At 42.5% G+C, this 23,725-nt stretch overlaps 1 protein-coding gene across 1 annotated transcript in view; it reads left to right on the plus strand.

Annotated features, from left to right (window-relative positions):
• LOC124285206 (nicastrin-like) overlaps nucleotides 1–23,433 on the plus strand; it is a 60,614-nt gene extending 37,181 nt beyond the window's left edge. The window contains exons 5-17 of the mRNA XM_046721393.1: nucleotides 641–789; nucleotides 2,133–2,387; nucleotides 4,024–4,185; nucleotides 4,430–4,654; nucleotides 5,283–5,452; nucleotides 7,529–7,715; nucleotides 8,447–8,583; nucleotides 9,156–9,379; nucleotides 9,666–9,814; nucleotides 10,121–10,247; nucleotides 10,849–10,946; nucleotides 12,913–13,046; nucleotides 23,346–23,433. Coding sequence (XP_046577349.1) covers nucleotides 641–789; nucleotides 2,133–2,387; nucleotides 4,024–4,185; nucleotides 4,430–4,654; nucleotides 5,283–5,452; nucleotides 7,529–7,715; nucleotides 8,447–8,583; nucleotides 9,156–9,379; nucleotides 9,666–9,814; nucleotides 10,121–10,247; nucleotides 10,849–10,946; nucleotides 12,913–13,032 — 2,003 coding nt within the window. The 3' untranslated portion in view covers nucleotides 13,033–13,046; nucleotides 23,346–23,433. The remainder of the gene's footprint in view (nucleotides 1–640; nucleotides 790–2,132; nucleotides 2,388–4,023; nucleotides 4,186–4,429; nucleotides 4,655–5,282; nucleotides 5,453–7,528; nucleotides 7,716–8,446; nucleotides 8,584–9,155; nucleotides 9,380–9,665; nucleotides 9,815–10,120; nucleotides 10,248–10,848; nucleotides 10,947–12,912; nucleotides 13,047–23,345) is intronic.
• The last annotated feature ends 292 nt before the right edge of the window (nucleotides 23,434–23,725 follow it).

The raw sequence follows: 23,725 nt of genomic DNA on the forward strand, positions 1-23,725 counted from the left end.
AAACATGTGTAGTGGTGACAGATCTACCTCCTCCCTCCAGATCTGAAACATGTGTACCTCCCTGAAACGTGGTGGCAGATCTACCTCCCATGTGTAGTGACAGAAACATGTGTAGTGACAGATCTACCTCCCTGAAACATGTGTAGTGGTGGCAGATCTACCTCCCTGAAACATGTGTAGTGGTGACAGATCTACCTCCCTGAAACATGTGTAGTGGTGACAGATCTACCTCCCTGAAACATGTGTAGTGGTGGCAGATCTACCTCCCTGAAACATGTGTAGTGGTGACAGATCTACCTCCCTGAAACATGTGTAGTGGTGACAGATCTACCTCCCTGAAACATGTGTAGTGGTGGCAGATCTTCCTCCCTGAAACGTGTGTAGTGGTGGCAGATCTACCTCCCTGAAACATGTGTAGTGGTGGCAGATCTACCTCCCAGAAACATGTGTAGTGACAGATCTACCTCCCTGAAACATGTGTAGTGGTGGCAGATCTACCTCCCTGAAACATGTGTCCAGCTAATCGTCTGAGTGAGTGGAATAAATGAGGCTGGGAACATGCCTATGGTCAGTGCTGCATGTGTTACCATGGTTACCCCTTTACTGCTGCTGTGTTCATTGTGATGCTGTATTGTGTCAGGCATGTACCACAAAGACAAGAGCTACAGCAACTGCAAGAAGCAGAAGTGGAATGTGGGGGGCACCGACATCGGCATGATGTTCAAGGACTACAGCATCCCCATGTTCTCCCTGCCTAACGAGGACGATGTCAGCAAGCTCATCAACATGGTCAGTTCTCCACAGGGCATACCTTTACCAGTGGGATATTTTTATGTTTCATCGAATTTGTGAAAATGAAAGCAAGCATTAGAAAACTCAGTGCATACCATTACCTCAAAACGATTCCTTTCCATCACTTTCTGTAGCCTGAGTGACCTGGACGGATGTGATCAGTTTGCTGAAGCATTGTCACTGCAGTTAACATGGATAAATCATGGGTACACTGCAGTTAACATGGATAAATCATGGGTACACTGCAGTTAACATGGATAAATCATGGGTACACTGCAGTTAACATGGATAAATCATGGGTACACTGCAGTTAACATGGATAAATCATGGGTACACTGCAGTTAACATGGATAAATCATGGGTACACTGCAGTTAACATGGATAAATCATGGGTACACTGCAGTTAACATGGATAAATCATGGGTACACTGCAGTTAACATGGATAAATCATGGGTACACTGCAGTTAACATGGATAAATCATGGGTACACTGCAGTTAACATGGATAAATCATGGAAACACTGCAGTTAGCATGGATAAATCATGGAGCATGGATAAATCATGGGTACACTGCAGTTAACATGGATAAATCATGGGTACACTGCAGTTAGCATGGATAAATCATGGGTACACTGCAGTTAACATGGATAAATCATGGAAACACTGCAGTTAGCATGGATAAATCATGGGTACACTGCAGTTAACATGGATAAATCATGGGTACACTGCAGTTAACATGGATAAATCATGGGTACACTGCAGTTAACATGGATAAATCATGGGTACACTGCAGTTAACATGGATAAATCATGGGTACACTGCAGTTAACATGGATAAATCATGGGTACACTGCAGTTAACATGGATAAATCATGGGTACACTGCAGTTAACATGGATAAATCATGGGTACACTGCAGTTAACATGGATAAATCATGGAAACACTGCAGTTAACATGGATAAATCATGGATAACACTGCAGTTAACATGGATAAATCATAGGTACACTGCAGTCTAATGGATAAATCATGGGTACACTGCAGTTAGCATGGATAAATCATAAACACTGCAGTTAACATGGATAAATCATGGGTACACTGCAGTTAAAATGAACTAAAGGGGAACATTACTTTCCATTCGTTATGACTGTAGTTTGTTAAAACCATTGAGATACTCTGCATGTGGCAAAAAGCCTCCCAAAATACCTGTTTGTTAAATCCATCAGTTCCTTAACTGCATGGTGGTTGTGACATAGTTTAGTGATCACGGTGGTAATAGATAGTAGTCTTGTTGTCTAGCTTCATGATAACTCTGTTGGTTAACTTCTACATTGTGTTGACAGTGCTATGAGAAATTCAACCGGCCCATCAATGGCGTCCCACGTAACTACCCGCTGTGTGCCGTCCAGCTGAATGACCGGATGGACGCAGCGAAAGACACTGTGACCTGTACCAGAAGGACGAACCGACTGACAAACCTGAGCAATCCCGTCCGCTACTGCGACCCTCTGGGAGACAAGAACATTGTGGCTACCATGAAGACTGTCAACTCGACGGAAGAGAGGCCAGAAAAGTCGGTGATAGTGTTTGCCACCAAGGTATTACTTCACACTGTCCAATAAGCAGTTAATGTACTCTGTCATGTAGGATGTTTGAAAAAACCCCACTGCCCACAAAGTTGTCAAAGTGTTTTATCCACATGGCTCTTGAAATATGGCTGCAGACTCGTCACATATGTGAATATTTTGGTATACTATCTGAGCATGAAGGCACTGGGTTGAGTGTCAGGTTAATGCATCCATGTTTATGCCCTAAGGGCAAAACTAGATATTCTAGTAGGTTAGTTGCTTTAAAGAGGAAATGTTAGTAATACAACTTATCACTCAGCAATTTGTTAAATGCTTGAGATTCGTAGAAGTATTCTGTTTAATCTGAGGGCGTCCAGGAATTAACGTAAGAAACGACAGGTGCTGTCAGATATGATCACGGGGAGAGAATAGTGGCTGTTGTCATCTTGAATTGTCTCCCCTTGGCCAGGACATATTTACCTTAAACTGGTGTTTGTTCCACTGGGGATGACTGAGATATTGCTTGGTGGGAGTCAGTTACTGTAGTAACACAAGCACTTGTCTGGTAAGGATAAAGCTATGATCAGAAACATCATGTCCTTTATCTCATTATTGTTCTATACTTTTCAAACTTTTATTTTTCCCAAAAGAATTTCATTGCACTTGCTCTCACCAACACTGAAAAGACATCATGTACTGAACGAAGTTATTATGCATTTGAGATTTAATAATGCTTTCCTGCTTTTGACCTTAGAGGTGTCCATAGCCACCAGGTGAGAGGCTGGTTTCCCTGACTCCTTGTCTATAACTGTATGTGGCAGATTAATGTAGTGTATTGAACATAGAGTGGGAACAGGCTAGGCTCCTGGAAAGTTGTAACTGGCAGATTAACATGTACTTATATGTGCGACTCATACAGTGTTGTTGTCATTTATCATGTTAGAAAGTCAGAAAAGGAAATTTTAAAATGCTATATGGTTGAACTTCAGTCAGTATCTAGCACTGTATGTATTGTGACTAATTCTAGCATACTACTTGGGTCCAGAGTTCAGTCGGTTTCTCATGAACAAGGCAAGGCAAACTAGTGCATCAGTTAACAGTCTACCAATATGGGTCCAAGATTTACAGGCTGACAAACACAGTTTCAGATGGTACATGTCATAACACTATTTCAGATTGTACATGTTATGACAGAATTTCAGCTGTAAATAGTGCCATGACATGGTCAATCTGAAATAGTCTTATGACATGTGCAATCTGGACCAGTGTCATGACATGTGCAATCTTGACCAGTGTCATGACATGTGCAATCTTGACCAGTGTCATGACATGCAATCTTGACCAGTGTCATGACATGTGCAATCTGAACCAGTGTCATGACATGTGCAATCTTGACCAGTGTCATGACATGTGCAATCTTGACCAGTGTCATGACATGTGCAATCTTGACCAGTGTCATGACATGTGCAATCTGACCAGTGTCATGACATGTGCAATCTTGACCAGTGTCATGACATGTGCAATCTGAACCAGTGTCATGACATGTGCAATCTGAACCAGTGTCATGACATGTGCAATCTGAACCAGTGTCATGACATGTGCAATCTTGACCAGTGTCATGACATGTGCAATCTGGACCAGTGTTATGATACAAGTGTTTTGACAGATGGACTCGCTGGCAATGTTTCACAATGAGTATCCAGCCTCTGACTCCACGGTGACGGGCATCGTGACGCTGCTGGCTGTGGCAGAAGCCCTTGGTGCAGTCAAAGACGAGATCCAGAACAATTCCACTGCCAAGGACATTATGTTCACCTTTTTCCAAGGGGTGAGTTAGTGACGATTCCCTTATAAATCAATACACAGTTTAATTAAAAATTTCTTGGGATGTTTTTTTCTTCCTGTTTTTGGCTTTATTTTCTTAAAGAAAAATGGCTTGAGCAACATGGCTTAGCCTCAAGAAAAACACATGAGCGTCTGGTCAGGTGATGAATATGCAGCCGAGTGATTTATGAGCTGGAAGGTCGGTTCACCCTCCCTTGTATGGCTTCATGGACAGTGCTGTGTTACAGGAGTCGTTCGACTACATCGGCTCCAGCCGTATGGTTTACGACATGGACTCCAACTCTAGCCAGTTTCCCCAGGACATCAAGAAGGACGTTGTCAGTCTCCAGGAGATCCGACTGGAGAACATACACAGCTTCCTGGAGGTCAATCAGGTCGGGTTGCGAGATCAGGGCAAACTGTGGATACACACTGACCCAATCACCAGACCCAAGCTGGAGGACCCAACTCAGGTAACAGGGGCAGTATCTCACTCAGGTAACAGGGGCAGTAGGCAGTATCTCACTCAGGTAATATAGGCAGTATCTCTCTCAGGTAATATAGGCAGTATCTCACTCAGGTAATATAGGCAGTATCTCTCTCAGGTAATATAGGCAGTATCTCACTCAGGTAATATAGGCAGTATCTCACTCAGGTAATATAGGCAGTATCTCACTCAGGTAATATAGGCAGTATCTCACTAAGGTAATATGGGCAGTATCTCACTCATTTAATAGAATAGAATAGAATAATACTTTAGTGCCTTTTCAGGAATTTGTGTTACATCAGCAGAGCTACTGACACATTAGAGAGATACCAAACATATTTACATAAATATAGGCATTATCTCACTCAGGTAATAGGGGCATTATCTCACTCAGGTAATAGGGGCACAGGGAAGTGAGGATACAGAACCTCCTGCAGAAAATATTATCTGATATTTCATGTTTTTACTTTATATTATTTTTTTTATCAAGTCAAGTAATCCATAATTTTGATTATCCTTGTATCTGCCGTTTATATTGATCATATGTTGTGCAGATATAGTCAGCACTCCCGAGGACATACTCTTCTCAGGTTTACTGTTTCTCTTAAACCCAGCTGTCCGACATGATCAGTTCGCTGAAGTCCATCGGGTCGTCGCTGGGTGTTCAACTTGACAATGTGACAGATGATACGCCACTCCCCCCAGCCTCCGTCCAGAGGTTCCTGATGAAGGCCAATATTCCCGCCATCGTCCTGACCGACCACCAGAAGGAATACACCAACAGGTCAGTATGTCTCGCTCAGCACCTGAAGGCCTCATGTGACCATTGAGCCTCAGGTTGTGTGTTGTTATGTTTCATTGTATGTGCATTACCTTGATGGTTGACTGCAGCACTGTTACCTTGATGGTTGACTGCAGCCTTGTTATATTGATGGTTGACTGCAGCCTTGTTACCTTGATGGTTGACTGCAGCCTTGTTATATTGATGGTTGACTGCAGCCTTGTTATCTTGATGGTTGATCTGCAGCCTTGTTATATTGATGGTTGACTGCAGCACTGTTATCTTGATGGTTGACTGCAGCCTTGTTACCTTGATGGTTGACTGCAGCCTTGTTATATTGATGGTTGACTGCAGCCTTGTTATTTGATGGTTGACTGCAGCCTTGTTATGATGGTTGACTGCAGCCTTGTTATATTGATGGTTGACTGCAGCAGCTGTTATATTGATGGTTGACTGCAGCCTTGTTATCTTGATGGTTGACTGCAGCCTTGTTATCTTGATGGTTGACTGCAGCCTTGTTATCTTGATGGTTGACTGCAGCCTTGTTATCTTGATGGTTGACTGCAGCACTGTATACTGCAGCCTTGTTATGATGGTTGACTGCAGCCTTGTTATCTTGATGGTTGACTGCAGCCTTGTTACCTTGATGGTTGACTGCAGCCTTGTTATCTTGATGGTTGACTGCAGCCTTGTTATCTTGATGGTTGACTGCAGCCTTGTTATCTTGATGGTTGACTGCAGCACTTGATGGTTGACTGCAGCCTTGATGGTTGACTGCAGCCTTGTTACCTTGATGGTTGACTGCAGCACTGTTATCTTGATGGTTGACTGCAGCACTGTTATCTTGATGGTTGACTGCAGCCTTGTTACCTTGATGGTTGACTGCAGCACTGTTGTTATCTTGATGGTTGACTGCAGCCTTGTTATCTTGATGGTTGACTGCAGCACTGTTATCTTGATGGTTGACTGCAGCACTGTTATCTTGATGGTTGACTGCAGCCTTGTTACTGCTTGATGGTTGACTGCAGCACTGTTATCTTGATGGTTGACTGCAGCCTTGTTATCTTGATGGTTGACTGCAGCCTTGTTATATTGATGGTTGACTGCAGCCTTGTTACCTTGATGGTTGACTGCAGCCTGGTTACCTTGATGGTTGACTGCAGCCTGGTTATATTGATGGTTGACTGCAGCACTGTTACCTTGATGGTTGACTGCAACCTTGTTATACTGATGGTTGACTGCAGCACTGTTATCTTGATGGTTGACTGCAGCCTTGTTACCTTGATGGTTGACTGCAGCCTTGTTACCTTGATGGTTGATCTGCAGCCTTGTTATATTGATGGTTGACTGCAGCCTTGTTATACTGATGGTTGATCTGCAGCCTTGTTACCTTGATGGTTGACTGCAGCCTTGTTACCTTGATGGTTGACTGCAGCCTTGTTATCTTGATGGTTGACTGCAGCACTGTTATCTTGATGGTTGACTGCAGCACTGTTATCTTGATGGTTGACTGCAGCCTTGTTACCTTGATGGTTGACTGCAGCACTGTTATACTGATGGTTGACTGCAGCCTTGTTATATTGATGGTTGATCTGCAGCCTTGTTATATTGATGGTTGACTGGAGCCTTGTTACCTTGATGGTTGACTGCAGCCTTGTTACCTTGATGGTTGACTGCAGCACTGTTATCTTGATGGTTGACTGCAGCCTTGTTATATTGATGGTTGGCCTGCAGCACTGTTATATTGATGGTTGACTGCAACATTGTTATATTGATGATTGACTCCAGCCTTGTTATCTGGATGGTTGACCTGTAGCGTTGTTATCTTGATCTTGATCTCTAACTAGCCTGACTCAATGGTTGGCCTGTAACACATGTAACAAAGAGTTGACAAACAGCAGATATGACCTTGAGATTGTTCTGTGGTGTCAGTATGACTTGACTTATGTGACGTGACAGTATTTCCTGTATTATGATCTGTCAGATAATGGACACGGATGACCTGACATTTTGGGTTGCCCGTCACGTTAAGCCAACATGTTTATCTTCACACTGGTTCAAACCGGTCTCTCTTTGTAGGTTCTTCAACAGCCGCTTTGACCTCCCCGCCATGATCAATGTGACTGACCACGGCAACCAGTCAGACCCGTCAGCTGACACACAGACACAGTCTCTCACAGACATCGCCACCACACTCGCTCACTTCCTGTACACTCTCTCAACTGGCAACACCGCCCCCAGCTCCCTCAAGGCAGACAAGGACATTGTGAGTTATCAACCTTGCAGCAGCCATTTTTTTTTCTGAACTGTGTCATCATGGTTCTGATGGATCATATCTATGTTCCGTTGTTGAGAGAGTGTTTGGACCAGGGTATAACTCCAGATATATTTAAAGAATTAAAATTAAAAGACTTCCTTGTCCTGGCGTTACCTAGAATAATAAGTTGGTTGTCACAATGTGTGACCTGGTCTTTCTGGCCCAATGGCCTGTTTTGTAACCCAGAATGTCAATTATTACTGTCAGTGTCAACTTTTTTGCTGAAATTGTGCTTGAATATTGGAAAACAAGATTGATACATTATGAAACAAGAAGTTGTAAGACAAATTGTAATACTGGACAAAAATAGTTAGGGATATAAGTAAATTTTGAAATTATCAATAACGATCTATTTATTCATTGACACACTGATAAAATATCAATCATAAAAATCCCAATATCCCTAACTTATTTTGTCCAGTATATTTATGGCACAACAATGACACCATGTTATCAAGGAGTCACTGAGCTGGCAGTGGTATGCAAGTCCCTTCATTTATGGACAAAACAGTGATTGACTGAGTCTAAATACCTTCTGGAGCATTCCACAAGATCTTTCTCCAGAAGCTATCCTTCCATGCATACATATACATGATGTTAGTGCTGACTCCAGAAGCTATCCTTCCATGCATACATATACATGATGTTAGTGCTGACTGAGAGAGTCTCTGCTTGTCCAGGTGGAGTGTCTCCTCCAGAAGCTATCCTTCCATGCATACATATACATGATGTTAGTGCTGACTGAGAGAGTCTCTCTGCTTGTCCAGGTGGAGTGTCTCCTCCAGAAGCTATCCTTCCATGCATACATATACATGATGTTAGTGCTGACTGAGAGAGTCTCTGCTTGTCCAGGTGGAGTGTCTCCTCCAGAAGCTATCCTTCCATGCATACATATACATGATGTTAGTGCTGACTGAGAGAGTCTCTGCTTGTCCAGGTGGAGTGTCTCCTCCAGAAGCTATCCTTCCATGCATACATATACATGATGTTAGTGCTGACTGAGAGAGTCTCTCCTTGTCCAGGTGGAGTGTCTCCTCCAGAAGCTATCCTTCCATGCATACATACATGATGTTAGTGCTGACTGATCTCCTTGTCCAGGTGGAGAGTCTCCAGAAGCTATCCTTCCAGACTGAGAGATGTTAGGGGCTGACTGAGAGTCTCTCCTTGAGGTGGAGAGTCTGAGAGAGTCTCTCCTTGTCCAGGTGGAGTGTCTCCTCCAGAAGCTATCCTTCCATGATGCATACATATACATGATGTTGCATACATATACATGATGCTGACTGAGAGAGTCTCTCCTTGTCCAGGTGGAGTGTCTCCTCCAGAAGCTATCCTTCCATGCATACATATACATGATGTTAGTGCTGACTGAGAGAGTCTCTCCTTGTCCAGGTGGAGTCTCCTCCAGAAGCTATCCTTCCATGCATACATATACATGATGTTAGTGCTGACTGAGAGAGTCTCAGGTGGAGAGTCTCCTCCAGTGTTTCCTCTTATACATGATAGTGCACTGAGCTGTTCCAGTAGCATCGACCCAGATGATGCGACAGTCTGGGTGCGTCATCTTGTTTCATCTCATCATGTTAGTGCTGACTGGATCATCTCTGCTAGTGGAAGCAAGAACTTTGGATCATTAACTGAGTGGAAGCAAGACTTTGTGCTTACACAAACACAAATGTTTTACCTGTTCAAGTCTGTAATGATGTTTTAAAGCACTTGAGGTTTGCTTGGCCGGTTTGATAGGTAATGCATGAAAGTTTAAGTGGCTGTTAAAATATCCTAAGAAAATATGGCATGGAGATGAGGATCTGCAACTTGTATCACGTGTGTTCAGTAGGACACAGGTCAGCATGAGGGATGATTTGCAGCTTGGTCAGTTTAGTTTATGTGTTTCATTTACAGAGAAAGCCAAGAAGCCGTTCCCGTTCTATGTGAGTGTGAACGTGAACACAAATCAGGTAACGACCTTGACCCATCACATCCTGGCTCAGTACCTCGGGGAGGAAATTGGTGTTACTAAAGATGCCTGCAAAGCTCCAGACAAGGACAAGGTGTGTGGGGAGCTTAGAATTGTCATTCCAACCTTCATTGTAATAAAACATCATTGAATTGATTGGCTCATATTTTGTGAAAAAATGTTTGTGGTTTCTTCACGTTAGGTTTTAAAGACAGCATTAAGTGAGTCAGTATTTCATTAAGAACACTTGTACCAATGCTGAACTGCATGCATGCCATACGTGTATTTGTACAGTGTATGGCTTGTTCAGCTGTGACATTTTGTCTTATATTTTACAGTCAACAAACATTCAGTTTCTGTGTGTGATTGGCTTCAGCTGTTTAATCATTTCTGCCTTTAGACACATCAGTTTCTTTGGATTCAAGGCAACTTGACACAACCTTCTACAGGCAATTCTCGTGTTGGCGCCTGTATAAAGTCTACCTCCATGTTAACACTAGCCAAGTCTCCAGCATTTGATATAGATGGTAAGTAAACCAGTTATAAGATAGTAGCCTGTACAAAGTCTACGTCCATGTTAACACCTGCCAAATCTCGTGCTAATGTGGAGGTGTAGACTAGTCTAGCTGTTACCTCTTACTGTTCATTAGACGACCCACTTACCCCTGACAAACATACATTGTCTCTAGCATGTGATATCAATGTAAGTAAAGCAGTTATAAGATAGGAGCACGTATAAAGTCTACCTCCATGTTAACACTAGCCAAATCTCCAGCGTTTGCAGGGCAGTGGGGTAGCCTAGTGGTTAAAGCGTTCAATACCCTACATGGGTACAATGTGTGAAGCCCATTTATGGTGTCCCCCGCTGTGATGTTGCTGGAGCATTGCTAAAAGCGGCATAAAACCATACTCACTCACTTAATGCAGCATTTGCTGTCGATGGTAAGTCCGACAGTTATAAAGTAGGAACCTGTACAAAGTCTACCTCCATCTCAACACTAGCTAAGTCTCATGCAAATGTGGAGGAATAGACACAAACTGTTCATCAGTTGGACCACTTTCCCCTCATTGTTGTCTGGGGCCCTGACCTGGCGATATGGGCCAGTGATATGGATGGGTTTGTTTCAGACTATGACTGGCTGTCCGGCACCTACTCCACATGGACAGAGAGTGTGTGGGAACCACTCAAAGTCAGGATATTCCTCGTCCCTAGTCAACAATTCCAGGTAATAGCCATACTCTGTCCATTTACAAGTCTGTTTGATTTCTCTGGGTTTTTTTCAATGTAACGTGACTTTCTTGTTTCTCATCCACATCTGTACAATGTCTGACTTCTGACACTCTTCCTGCACCAACTGCCAGTAGGTAACTGCCAGTAGGCAACTGCCAGTAGACTTTCTCCTCAACATTGCCGTATGTGTTACACTCAGTAGGTAGGGGGTGACTACAGCGACAACTTATAGGGTAGAAGTCTGTAGCAGGTCTAACTTCAGTGACAACTCACAGAAGGTGCAGAATCCAGTCTTACTAGTACGAACTGACAACTCACAGAAGGTGCAGAATCCAGTCTTACTAGTACGAACTGACAACTCACAGAAGGTGCAGAATCCAGTCTTAGTAGTACGAACTGACAACTCACAGAAGGTGCAGAATCCAGTCTTAGTAGTACAAACTGACAACTCACAGAAGGTGCAGAATCCAGTCTTAGTAGTACAAACTGACAACTCACAGAAGGTGCAGAATCCAGTCTTAGTAGTACGAACTGACAACTCACAGAAGGTGCAGAATCCAGTCTTAGTAGTACGAACTGACAACTCACAGAAGGTGCAGAATCCAGTCTTAGTAGTACGAACTGACAACTCACAGAAGGTGCAGAATCCAGTCTTACTAGTACGAACTGACAACTCACAGAAGGTGCAGAATCCAGTCTTACTAGTACGAACTGACAACTCACAGAAGGTGCAGAATCCAGTCTTACTAGTACGAACTGACAACTCACAGAAGGTGCAGAATCCAGTCTTACTAGTACAAACTGACAACTCACAGAAGGTGCAGAATCCAGTCTTACTAGTACAAACTGACAACTCACAGAAGGTGCAGAATCCAGTCTTAGTAGTACGAACTGACAACTCACAGAAGGTGCAGAATCCAGTCTTACTAGTACAAACTGACAACTCACAGAAGGTGCAGAATCCAGTCTTACTAGTACGAACTGACAACTCACAGAGGTTCAGAATCCAGTCTTACTAGTACGAACTGACAACTCACAGAGGTTCAGAATCTAATTGTAGTGGTAGAATATGGAGAATAAGAACTGTTTATGAAGAAATCTTTGGACATCACTGAGTATGTGATATATCTATGCCAAGGTGTTGCCATTCTTTTCCCTACTTGATTGTGTGAGAGAACATCAGCTGTAAGTTTATCCTAGGCCTTTAGGATATCTAGCTTTAGGTTTCATAGATGAGATGACCTCGAACCTCAGTGAGACAGTATGAATCATGTAGATAGTAAGACTAGTTCATGGATTTTGTGTTGAAAGTCTAATGATAATGGAGTCAGGTACACATGTACTTTCATTTCCTTGACACTCACTATCAAAGCATATTGCACCTCTGAAGGAGACTATGTGTCATATAGGTACACAGCAGTGTTACAGTCACCTCCCTGCTCAGCTTAAACCTGTATTTGGTATCTGCATTGTATAGTTGCTGTTGCCATGGTTACCTTGTAATCTACTATACATGTACCACTGAGTGTCAGTTTTTGTCATTTTGCTTTCAATATATTGAATTAAGCTGTATAGTTATGCTGTGTAAACTTGTATATACTTGTATAACATGCTTATGATGTTGAGAAATTTGTCAAGCTCTTGGTATGAAAAGTTATTGAATATGATCAGCGAAATCGATTCTTTTTAACTTGCTCTGGGAGTGTTTAAACAATTTTGTAGTTCTATCAGTATGGTGGTGTTTACATGAAAGCAGTCAAAACAAAATTGACTTGGTTTGGGTGACTTTGCCAGTAACTTGGCATTTGACTGCTGACATTCTGCAGTCCGTAACACATTTGGTGGCGGTTTTCATCAAGTAGCATCTGCAACTCTGTTGGATGTATTCGTTATATGATGATGTGAAATAATCTTAACACCTTTATGAGATAAAGATTTCATGACAACTACTTTGCTTTCAGGTTTTAACCCTTTGTGTTGGGATAGCCATTCTACTAGTCTCAATGATAGTAGTATATTTTATCAACGGAAGCGCAGATGTAATATTTAACACTGGCTCAAGCCAGACGCCACAAAGTTGATGAAAGCATATAATGTAAGCCCCCAGATCCTATGTCTCCGGAACCGTAGACCTTGGGTGGTTGGGTACATTCTCAGCATGGCTTCCTTAGTTTAACCTGCAAACACTGCCAAGTTCATTCACCAAACTTCATTCAGTGTTCAGTCACATAATTAATTTTTGTTTTGAAAATCTTATTTTGCCTTGTAATTTTTGCTTCTAAAGTTTTGGAAACATGTTCAAAATGCTTTCCCATAATTCAGCATTTGTTGCCTCATGGAAACTTACTCTGTCTCACCCGTCCTCATTAACAGCTCACAGAATGTTTGTGATAATCAAAGCTTATCATGTAAAGTGAAACTTGTCCTTCTCAGTGTTTATTGTTTATTGTTTATTGTTTATTACATGTAGACATTACTTGTTTTGTTCCTTATGATTTTACTCGTAGTCAAAAGCTTAATGAACTAAACCCTGCTTTTATGAGTTCTGTAGATTACATCCCCTTAATACTTGACACCAGGGGCTGCCACATCCCCTCAATACTTGACACCAGGGGCTGCTACATCCCCTCAATACTTGACACCAGGGGCTGCTACATCACCTCAATACTTGACACCAGGGGCTGCTACATCCCCTCAATACTTGACACCAGGGGCTGCTACAGCACCTTAATACTTGACACCAGGGTCTGCTACAGCACCTTAAATACTTGACACCAGGGGCTGCTACATCATCCCCAGGGGTCTTAATACTTGACACCAGGGGCTGCTACATCACCTCAATACTTGACACCAGGGGCTGCCACATCCCCAATACTTGACACCAGGGTCTGCTACAGCACCTTAATACTTGACACCAGGGTCTGCTACATCACCTCAATACTTGACACCAGGGGCTGCTACAGCACCTCAATACTTGACACCAGGGGCTGCTACAGCACCTCAATACTTGACACCAGGGGCTGCTACAGCACCTCAATACTTGACACCAGGGGCTGCCACATCCCCTTGAGACCACCAGGGTCTGCTACAGCACCTTAATCCCTGCTACAGCACCTCAATACTTGACACCAGGGGCTGCTACATCCCCTCAATACTTGACACCAGGGGCTGCCACATCCCCTCAATACTTGACACCAGGGTCTGCTACAGCACCTTAATACTTGAGACAAGGGTCTGCTACAGCACCTCAATACTTGACACCAGGGGCTGCTACATCCCCTCAATACTTGACACCAGGGTCTGCTACAGCGCCTCAATACTTGACACCAGGGGCTGCTACATCCCCTCAATACTTGACACCAGGGGCTGCTACATCCCCTCAATACTTGACACCAGGGTCTGCTACAGCACCTTAATACTTGACACCAGGGTCTGCTACATCACCTCAATACTTGACACCAGGGTCTGCTACAGCACCTCAATACTTGACACCAGGGTCTGCTACAGCACCTCAATACTTGACACCAGGGTCTGCTACAGCACCTCAATACTTGACACCAGGGGCTGCTACATCACCTCAATACTTGAGACAAGGGTCTGCTACAACACCTCAATACTTGACACCAGGGGCTGCTACAGCACCTCAATACTTGACACCAGGGGCTGCTACATCCCCTCAATACTTGACACCAGGGTCTGCTACAGCACCTCAATACTTGACACCAGGGTCTGCTACAGCACCTCAATACTTGACACCAGGGGCTGCCACATCCCCTCAATACCTCAATGACACCAGGGGTCTGCTACATCACCTCAATACTTGACACCAGGGGCTGCTACATCCCCTCAATACTTGACACCAGGCCCCGATTTCTCGAAACTAACTTAAGTTTTTACTCAAATTTCAAACTGAGTTTGACAATTTGAAACAGCTGAATTTTAAACTCAACTGCATTTTTTGAATAAAAGAGCCCAAACAACTTAAGTAATCTATCCACCAAACTCAAACTGTCTACTATGTTTGAGTTTACTATCGATTTTAGTTCACTCTGGGAAATGCATTTTCTCAAATTTGAGTAAAAACTCAGTCTAAAGTTTGTTTCGAGAGGGCTTGCTGCGAGAAATCAGCGCCAGGGGCTGCCACATCCCCTCAATACTTGACACCAGGGGCTGCTACATCCCCTCAATACTTGACACCAGGGGCTGCTACATCCCCTCAATACTTGACACCAGGGGCTGCCACATCCCCTCAATACCTGACACCAGGGGCTGCTACATCCCCTCAATACTTGACACCAGGGGCTGCTACATCCCCTCAATACTTGACACCAGGGGTGCTTCATGCTTCATCCCCTCAATACTTGACACCCTTAATACTGCTACATCACCTCAATACTTGACACCAGGGGCTGCTACATCACCTCAATACTTGACACCAGGGGTTGCTACATCCTCTCAATACTTGACACCAGGGGCTGCTACATCCTCTCAATACTTGACACCAGGGGCTGCTACAGCACCTTAATACTTGACACCAGGGGCTGCTACATCACCTCAATACTTGACACCAGGGGCTGCTACATCCCTCAATACTTGACACCAGGGGCTGCTACATCCCCTCAATACTTGACACCAGGGGCTGCAGCACCCCTCAATACTTGACACCAGGGTCTGCTACATCACCTCAATACTTGACACCAGGGTCTGCTACATCCCTCAATACTTGACACCAGGGTCTGCTACATCCCTCAATACTCTGACACCAGGGGCTGCTACATCCCTCAATACCTGACACCAGGGGTTGCTACATCCCCTCAATACTTGACACCAGGGGCTGCTACAGCACCTTAATACTTGACACCAGGGGTTGCTTCATCCCCTCAATACTTGACACCAGGGGCTGCTACAGCACCTCAATACTTGACACCAGGGGCTGCTACATCCCCTCAATACTTGACACCAGGGGCTGCTACATCCCCTCAATACTTGACACCAGGGGCTGCTACAGCACCTTAATACTTGACACCAGGGGCTGCTACATCCCCTCAATACTTGACACCAGGGGCTGCTACAGCACCTTAATACTTGACACCAGGGGTTGCTTCATCCCTCAATACTTGACACCAGGGGCTGCTACATCACCTCAATACCCAGGGGCTGCTACAGCCCCTGACACCAGGGGCTGCTACATCCCTCAATACTTGACACCAGGGGCTGCTACATCACCTCAATACTTGACACCAGGGGCTGCTACATCCCCTCAATACTTGACACCAGGGGCTGCTACAGCACCTTAATACTTGACACCAGGGGTTGCTTCATCCCCTCAATACTTGACACCAGGGGCTGCTACAGCACCTCAATACTTGACACCAGGGGCTGCTACATCCCCTCAATACTTGACACCAGGGGCTGCTACATCCCCTCAATACTTGACACCAGGGGCTGCTACATCACCTCAATACTTGACACCAGGGGCTGCTACATCCCCTCAATACTTGACACCAGGGGCTGCTACATCACCTCAATACTTGACACCAGGGGTTGCTTCATCACCCTCAATACCACACCAGGGGCTGCTACAGCACCTCAATACTTGACACCAGGGGCTGCTACATCCCCTCAATACTTGACACCAGGGGCTGCTACAGCACCTCAATACTTGACACCAGGGGCTGCTACATCCCCTCAATACTTGACACCAGGGGCTGCTACATCCCCTCAATACTTGACACCAGGGGCTGCTACATCCCCTCAATACTTGACACCAGGGGCTGCTACATCCCCTCAATACTTGACACCAGGGGCTGCTACAGCACCTTAATACTTGACACCAGGGTCTGCTACAGCACCTCAATACTTGACACCAGGGGCTGCTACATCCCCTCAATACTTGACACCAGGGGCTGCCACATCCCCTCAATACTTGACACCAGGGGCTGCTACATCCCCTCAATACTTGACACCAGGGGCTGCTACATCCCCTCAATACTTGACACCAGGGCTGCTACATCCCCTCAATACTTGACACCAGGGGCTGCTACATCCCCTCAATACTTGACACCAGGGGCTGCTACATCCCCTCAATACTTGACACCAGGGGCTGCTACATCCCCTCAATACTTGACACCAGGGGCTGCTACATCCCCTCAATACTTGACACCAGGGGCTGCTACATCCCCTCAATACTTGACACCAGGGGCTGCTACATCCCCTCAATACACCACCAGGGGCTGCTACATCCCCTCAATACTTGACACCAGGGGCTGCTACATCCCTCAATACTTGACACCAGGGGCTGCTACAGCACCTTAATACTTGACACCAGGGGCTGCCACATCCCCTCAATACTTGACACCAGGGGTTGCTTCATCCCCTCAATACTTGACACCAGGGGCTGCTACATCACCTCAATACTTGACACCAGGGTCTGCTACATCACCTCAATACTTGACACCAGGGGCTGCTACATCACCTCAATACTTGACACCAGGGGCTGCTACATCACCTTAATACTTGAGACAAGGGACTGCTACATCCTCTCAATACTTGACAATACACACACACACACACACACACACATTTCACCCTCATATGTTCACTGTGAATATTTGAACACACAAAACACTCAGTCTGTAAGGGGTGTGTAAGTCTGTAAGTCGCTGTAATGTCTTGAACCTGGAAGTAGAATGACTGATCCTGTAAGGGGACAAGCTGATTCCAGTTACCATATCGATGGGTTTAACTATTTCTCCACCTTAAACCAAATTGATATAGTATTTCTCTAGAACTGTGCATAGTGAGCGTGACATGATTATAGTATTGATGTGTGTGTCACCTTCATCACTGTCTGGTTGGGGTCTCGCCCTCAGAAAGGGCATAAAAATTATGTTTGGTGGCAACAGGTAGTGAGTGTATGGCATGAGGACCAGGGGAGCAGATTTACATCTGGGAAGTTTAACTTGATGAGGATGTACCATAACAAAACCTATCTACGATTCTAAAGTCTGTCTATATGTAGTGTCAGTCATGACAGCAGTTGTCTCCCTTAGATAGTAGTCTTGCAGGAGGAATGTCACTAAATGCTGCACTTGTAATGGCAGTCAAAATTATTCTTTTGCATGCTTTTTCACCAACTTGAAACATGATTTCGCTTCTACTAACAGCATGTTGGTTTTCTTTGTCCTGAACCAAGTAAGTCAGACTGTTTCAATAATACATCCTGTCCTTCCAACATTCAATATCCATGAGATTATCTGATACAAGCAGGCTATACCATTATGTTATCCTTTCTCACATAATGTCCAAATTTTATTGCACATTTAACACAGAACAGAAGCTGATATCCAAGTGAAGCCTGTATCCGGTGTCGTTTTCTTGTATAGTTTTGAAGAACAAGGTGTGAAAGATAGACTAACACCTCTCACGCTGGCAATCTGACATGCTCCGGACATTGTGAAGCTTTCCATGTTGTTTCGTGACTGTTGTTTAGTAACATAGCAAGTTGAGTTGTTGTAGTGGATTTAGTTTTTCTGGTTTTAGTTTCCTTGGGTTTAGTTTTAGCTTGTGTATTTACAGCAAGGTGTGGGAGAACCATCCATGTTCTGTCAACATGTACATCTTGTCTAGATATATATTGGAGTATTATGGGAGAACCATCCATGTTCTGTCAACATGTACATTTGTCTGAGAATATATTGGAATAGTGGGAGAATATCCATATTCTGTCAACATGTACATCTTGTCAGATATTTTGGAGCATTATGAGAGTCCATGTTCTGTCAACATGTCTTCTAGATATATATTGAAGTTATGTAGCTAGGGGTGAAATGTGTTACTCTGAAACAAAATATGTATATTTCTGATTGTGACATGAATCTCAGGAATCACTTTGTATGTTTCTCATATGAAGTTAACTGAAAATAACTTAACACATGCTATGATGTGAATCTCATTCACATGGTCCTCTGATAACTTTCACAGCATGATGTGAATACATTCACACTATCCTGTGTTTATATGAATTTATTCACAGCATTCTGTGTTTATATGAATACATTTATTGCATTCACATTATGCCGTGTTTAGCATTCTGTGTTAATATGAATACAAGTATGACATGCAGTGTGTATGTGAATACATTCATGACATGCAGTGTGTATGTGAATACATTCATGACATGCAGTGTGTATGTGAATACATTCATGACATGCAGTGTGTATGTGAATACATTCATGACATGCTGTGTTTATGTGAATACATTCATGACATGCTGTGTTTATGTGAATACATTAATGACATGCAGTGTTTATGTGAATACATTAATGACATGCTGTGTTTATGTGAATACATTCATGACATGCTGTGTTTATGTGAATACATTCATGACATGCAGTGTTTATGTGAATACATTCATGACATGCAGTGTTTATGTGAATACATTCATGACATGCTGTGTTTATGTGAATACATTCATGACATGCTGTGTTTATGTGAATACATTCATGACATGCTGTGTTTATGTGAATACATTCATGACATGCTGTGTTTATGTGAATACATTCATGACATGCTGTGTTTATGTGAATACATTCATGACATGCTGTGCTTATGTGAATACATTCATGACATGCTGTGTTTATGTGAATACATTAATGACATGCTGTGTTTATGTGAATACAATCATGACATGCAGTGTGTATGTGAATACAATCATGACATGCAGTGTGTATGTGAATACATTAATGACATGCAGTGTGTATGTGAATACATTCATGACATGCAGTGTTTATGTGAATACATTCATGACATGCTGTGTTTATGTGACTACATTAATGACATGCAGTGTGTATGTGAATACATTCATGACATGCTGTATTTATGTGAATACATTCATGACATGCAGTGTTTATGTGAATACATTTATGACATGCAGTGTTTATGTGAATACATTAATGACATGCAGTGTTTATGTGAATACATTAATGACATGCTGTGTTTATGTGAATACATTAATGACATGCAGTGTTTATGTGAATACATTAATGACATGCAGTGTTTATGTGAATACATTCATGACATGCAGTGTTTATGTGAATACATTAATGACATGCTGTGTTTATGTGAATACATTCATGACATGCTGTGTTTATGTGAATACATTCATGACATGCTGTGTTTATGTGAATACATTCATGACATGCTGTGTTTATGTGAATACATTCATGACATGCAGTGTTTATGTGAATACATTCATGACATGCTGTGTTTATGTGAGTACATTCATGACATGCTGTGTTTATGTGAATACATTAATGACATGCAGTGTGTATGTGAATACATTAATGACATGCAGTGTGTATGTGAATACATTAATGACATGCTGTGTTTATGTGAATACATTCATGACATGCAGTGTTTATGTGAATACATTCATGACATGCTGTGTTTATGTGAATACATTCATGACATGCTGTGTTTATGTGAATACATTCATGACATGCTGTGTTTATGTGAATACAATCATGACATGCAGTGTGTATGTGAATACATTCATGACAGGCTGTGTTTATGTGAATACATTCATGACATGCTGTGTTTATGTGAATACATTCATGACATGCTGTGTTTATGTGAATACATTCATGACATGCTGTGTTTATATGAATACATTCATGACATGCTGTGTTTATGTGAATACATTAATGACATGCAGTGTGTATGTGAATACATTCATGACATGCTGTGTTTATGTTAATACATTAATGACATGCAGTGTGTATGTGTGAATACATTCATGACATGCTGTGTTTGTGAATACAATCATGACATGCAGTGTGTATGTGAATACATTAATGACATGCTGTGTTTATGTGAATACATTCATGACATGCAGTGTTTATGTGAATACAATCATGACATGCAGTGTGTATGTGAATACATTCATGACATGCTGTGTTTATGTGAATACATTAATGACATGCAGTGTGTATGTGAATACATTAATGACATGCAGTGTGTATGTGAATACATTCATGACATGCTGTGTTTATGTGAATACAATCATGACATGCAGTGTGTATGTGAATACATTAATGACATGCTGTGTTTATGTGAATACATTAATGACATGCTGTGTTTATGTGAATACAATCATGACATGCTGTGTTTATGTGAATACAATCATGACATGCAGTGTGTATGTGAATACATTAATGACATGCTGTGTTTATGTGAATACATTAATGACATGCTGTGTTTATGTGAATACAATCATGACATGCTGTGTTTATGTGAATACATTAATGACATGCTGTGTTTATGTGAATACAATCATGACATGCTGTGTGTATGTGAGTACAACAAGCGGCTGTGTTCACACCACCACTAGTACATTTGTATGTGAGAGACACAACCTATCTCAGTTGACTGCCATTTTTATAATATCCTGGGATTTTATGGCAGTTACATCATATTTCAATGCAAAGGTTATCTCCACCAAACCGTGCCTGTGCTTGTTGTCGTAAGCGGCAAGGAACAGGGCGAGTGGTCATGCCGGCTGATTGGTTGATGTGTCATCCTACCCCAGCTCTGTAGATCAGTTCTAATGATGTCAGTCACTGGATTGTCCGGTCCGTTGTTTCCTGACCGCCATCATATAGCTGGAACATTGCTGAGTGCATTCTCTTCCCACAGAGGTTACTCCTGTCATATCTTCCTACGTAACCTCTGTTCTAATACGGACATATTTCCCGGTTCTCGTAAAATCCCCTAGCGGCAAAAGATCGCAACACGAATTATCTCCCTTCTTTCTATCCAATCAGAACACGTGTTACATCGACTTAGATTCAACTTGACTAACACAAGCAAATGTGGGGCCACAAATATCCCCCCATCTGCCGGGGACTTGTGTTGATGTTACACACAAGACGTTTAATGGCTAGCTTGTCCGTTGTCAACGAGGGCGATGGAGACGCCACTGATCCGCCATAACATGACTGAGTTCTGTCTAGAAGAAACGTTTACGCATTGCGCAGGGGAAGAAGTTTAGTTTTCTCGAAGCATACGGAAATTACCAAGGCCTTGCGAATGATCACTTTTGAAACAACGTCGCTGATTGCACAACTAAATCTGATTGCCTCCAATCACGAGTCTTGAACGCTCACACCATGAAAGGGCCGTATTAGAACAGAGGTTACGTAGGAAGATATGACAGGAGTAACCTCTGTGGGAAGAGAATGTGCTGAGTGCGGAAATAACCAACACACAACCACAACTTATAGTTACAAAATGTAAAGTTTGATCTAAACCAGCACATTTCAACTTGGCAAGCTGCTAGTACACGATGCAATTAAACATACGCCCTAATATTGCTGACTTGTAGCCAGACTGTGTCCAGCACTCAGGTCATTCTCTGTAATGCCTCTTGCAGTAGCCGGCTTCATCATATCTGTCTCTCTGACCACTCTTCTACAATCACAAATATACTCTGCCAATATTACATATGGTTCAACTTTTAGGAAAGTTCACTTATAGGATGTAATTTTTTCAGAATGTGTGCATGTTAGTGTTTGGAATTGGTTAAAATCTCATAATTGATGATTGGTTCATTACAACCGATCAATCATCGAAAATAATTGGTCAGCGTCATTTATCAGATTTTCCTGGTTATGTTTGCACAAAAACATAAAGAAAAAACATGTAGTTCTTTGGGGTTTTTTAAAAATTGCTCAACTTTAAAAGATGACTAGTATGTAAGGAACATAAATTTCTTGGGGGTCTTTAAGATAAATTCAATCATGACTTGGGCAAGCTTGTAGTGCTCATGAAATGTAACAGAGAAAAGCAACTGTGTGAAAGTTAACAAGTGTTCCAAAATTGTTTGTGTTCGATTATGAGAAAACATGATCGATTGCTTGGTCGTTTAGTCACTGCGACCAATCTTCGATTATTTCAATTAATCGGACCACCACTAGTGCATATCAGTGTTTGTTTTAACATTTAACCCATTGTTAAACATTTTGCCAGTGGAAATAAATTCTTGCTTTTAACATATTGGATGCTTCTTTAAAACATGGCTGACCTTTACCATTGATCAGATATACTTGAAAAGAAACATTAGAGGATGCTAGTGCTAAATCAATGGGTATTTTATTAAATCTAATTACATTGTTCTGTGATCAGTTGGTAAAAATCAATTATAGTGTAAATTTGAGACTATTGTGTATATTTATTTTCATAGTGCTAAAGGTGTAAACTAAATATACATTAGGCCATCTGTGTCATCATATGTTGTGTTTTTCATTGGCTTGATCAGGAACCATACCTTCTCTGTGGTCCTTTCAAGCAAATTGAGTGAACATGCTTCTTATTGCTTGAACATTTTCTGTTTCAGACGACAACTTTGAGTCTTGGGGTTGTGATCATGCTGGTGTCTTTTGTCATCGTGTACTTTGTCAACGAGCAGTCAGATATATTGTTTTCACACCCAACATCTAATAGATATTACACATATTGAAACTAGGTCAAAATCAACTTATTTTAGCCTTCACTCAGGCTATGGTCATGATGGTCAAGGTCATCTTGGTCGTCAAGGTCATATCTTGCCATCTGTACTTCCTGTACAATGTTCATGACTCAGGTAATGGTCAGTAAGGTTTAGACAGTTAATTAACTACCCGAATTTGTAGGACGTGAGCCAATTGTCAAACTCTTTTCTACTCTTCATTTTGGTTTCATCTCAGTATTTCACTTTCCTGAATATAAACAAAGATT

The sequence above is a fragment of the Haliotis rubra genome, unplaced genomic scaffold (genome assembly GCF_003918875.1).
Source record: "Haliotis rubra isolate DU_JTF1 unplaced genomic scaffold, ASM391887v1 Scf355, whole genome shotgun sequence".
Classification (NCBI taxonomy): Eukaryota; Metazoa; Mollusca; class Gastropoda; order Lepetellida; family Haliotidae; genus Haliotis; species Haliotis rubra.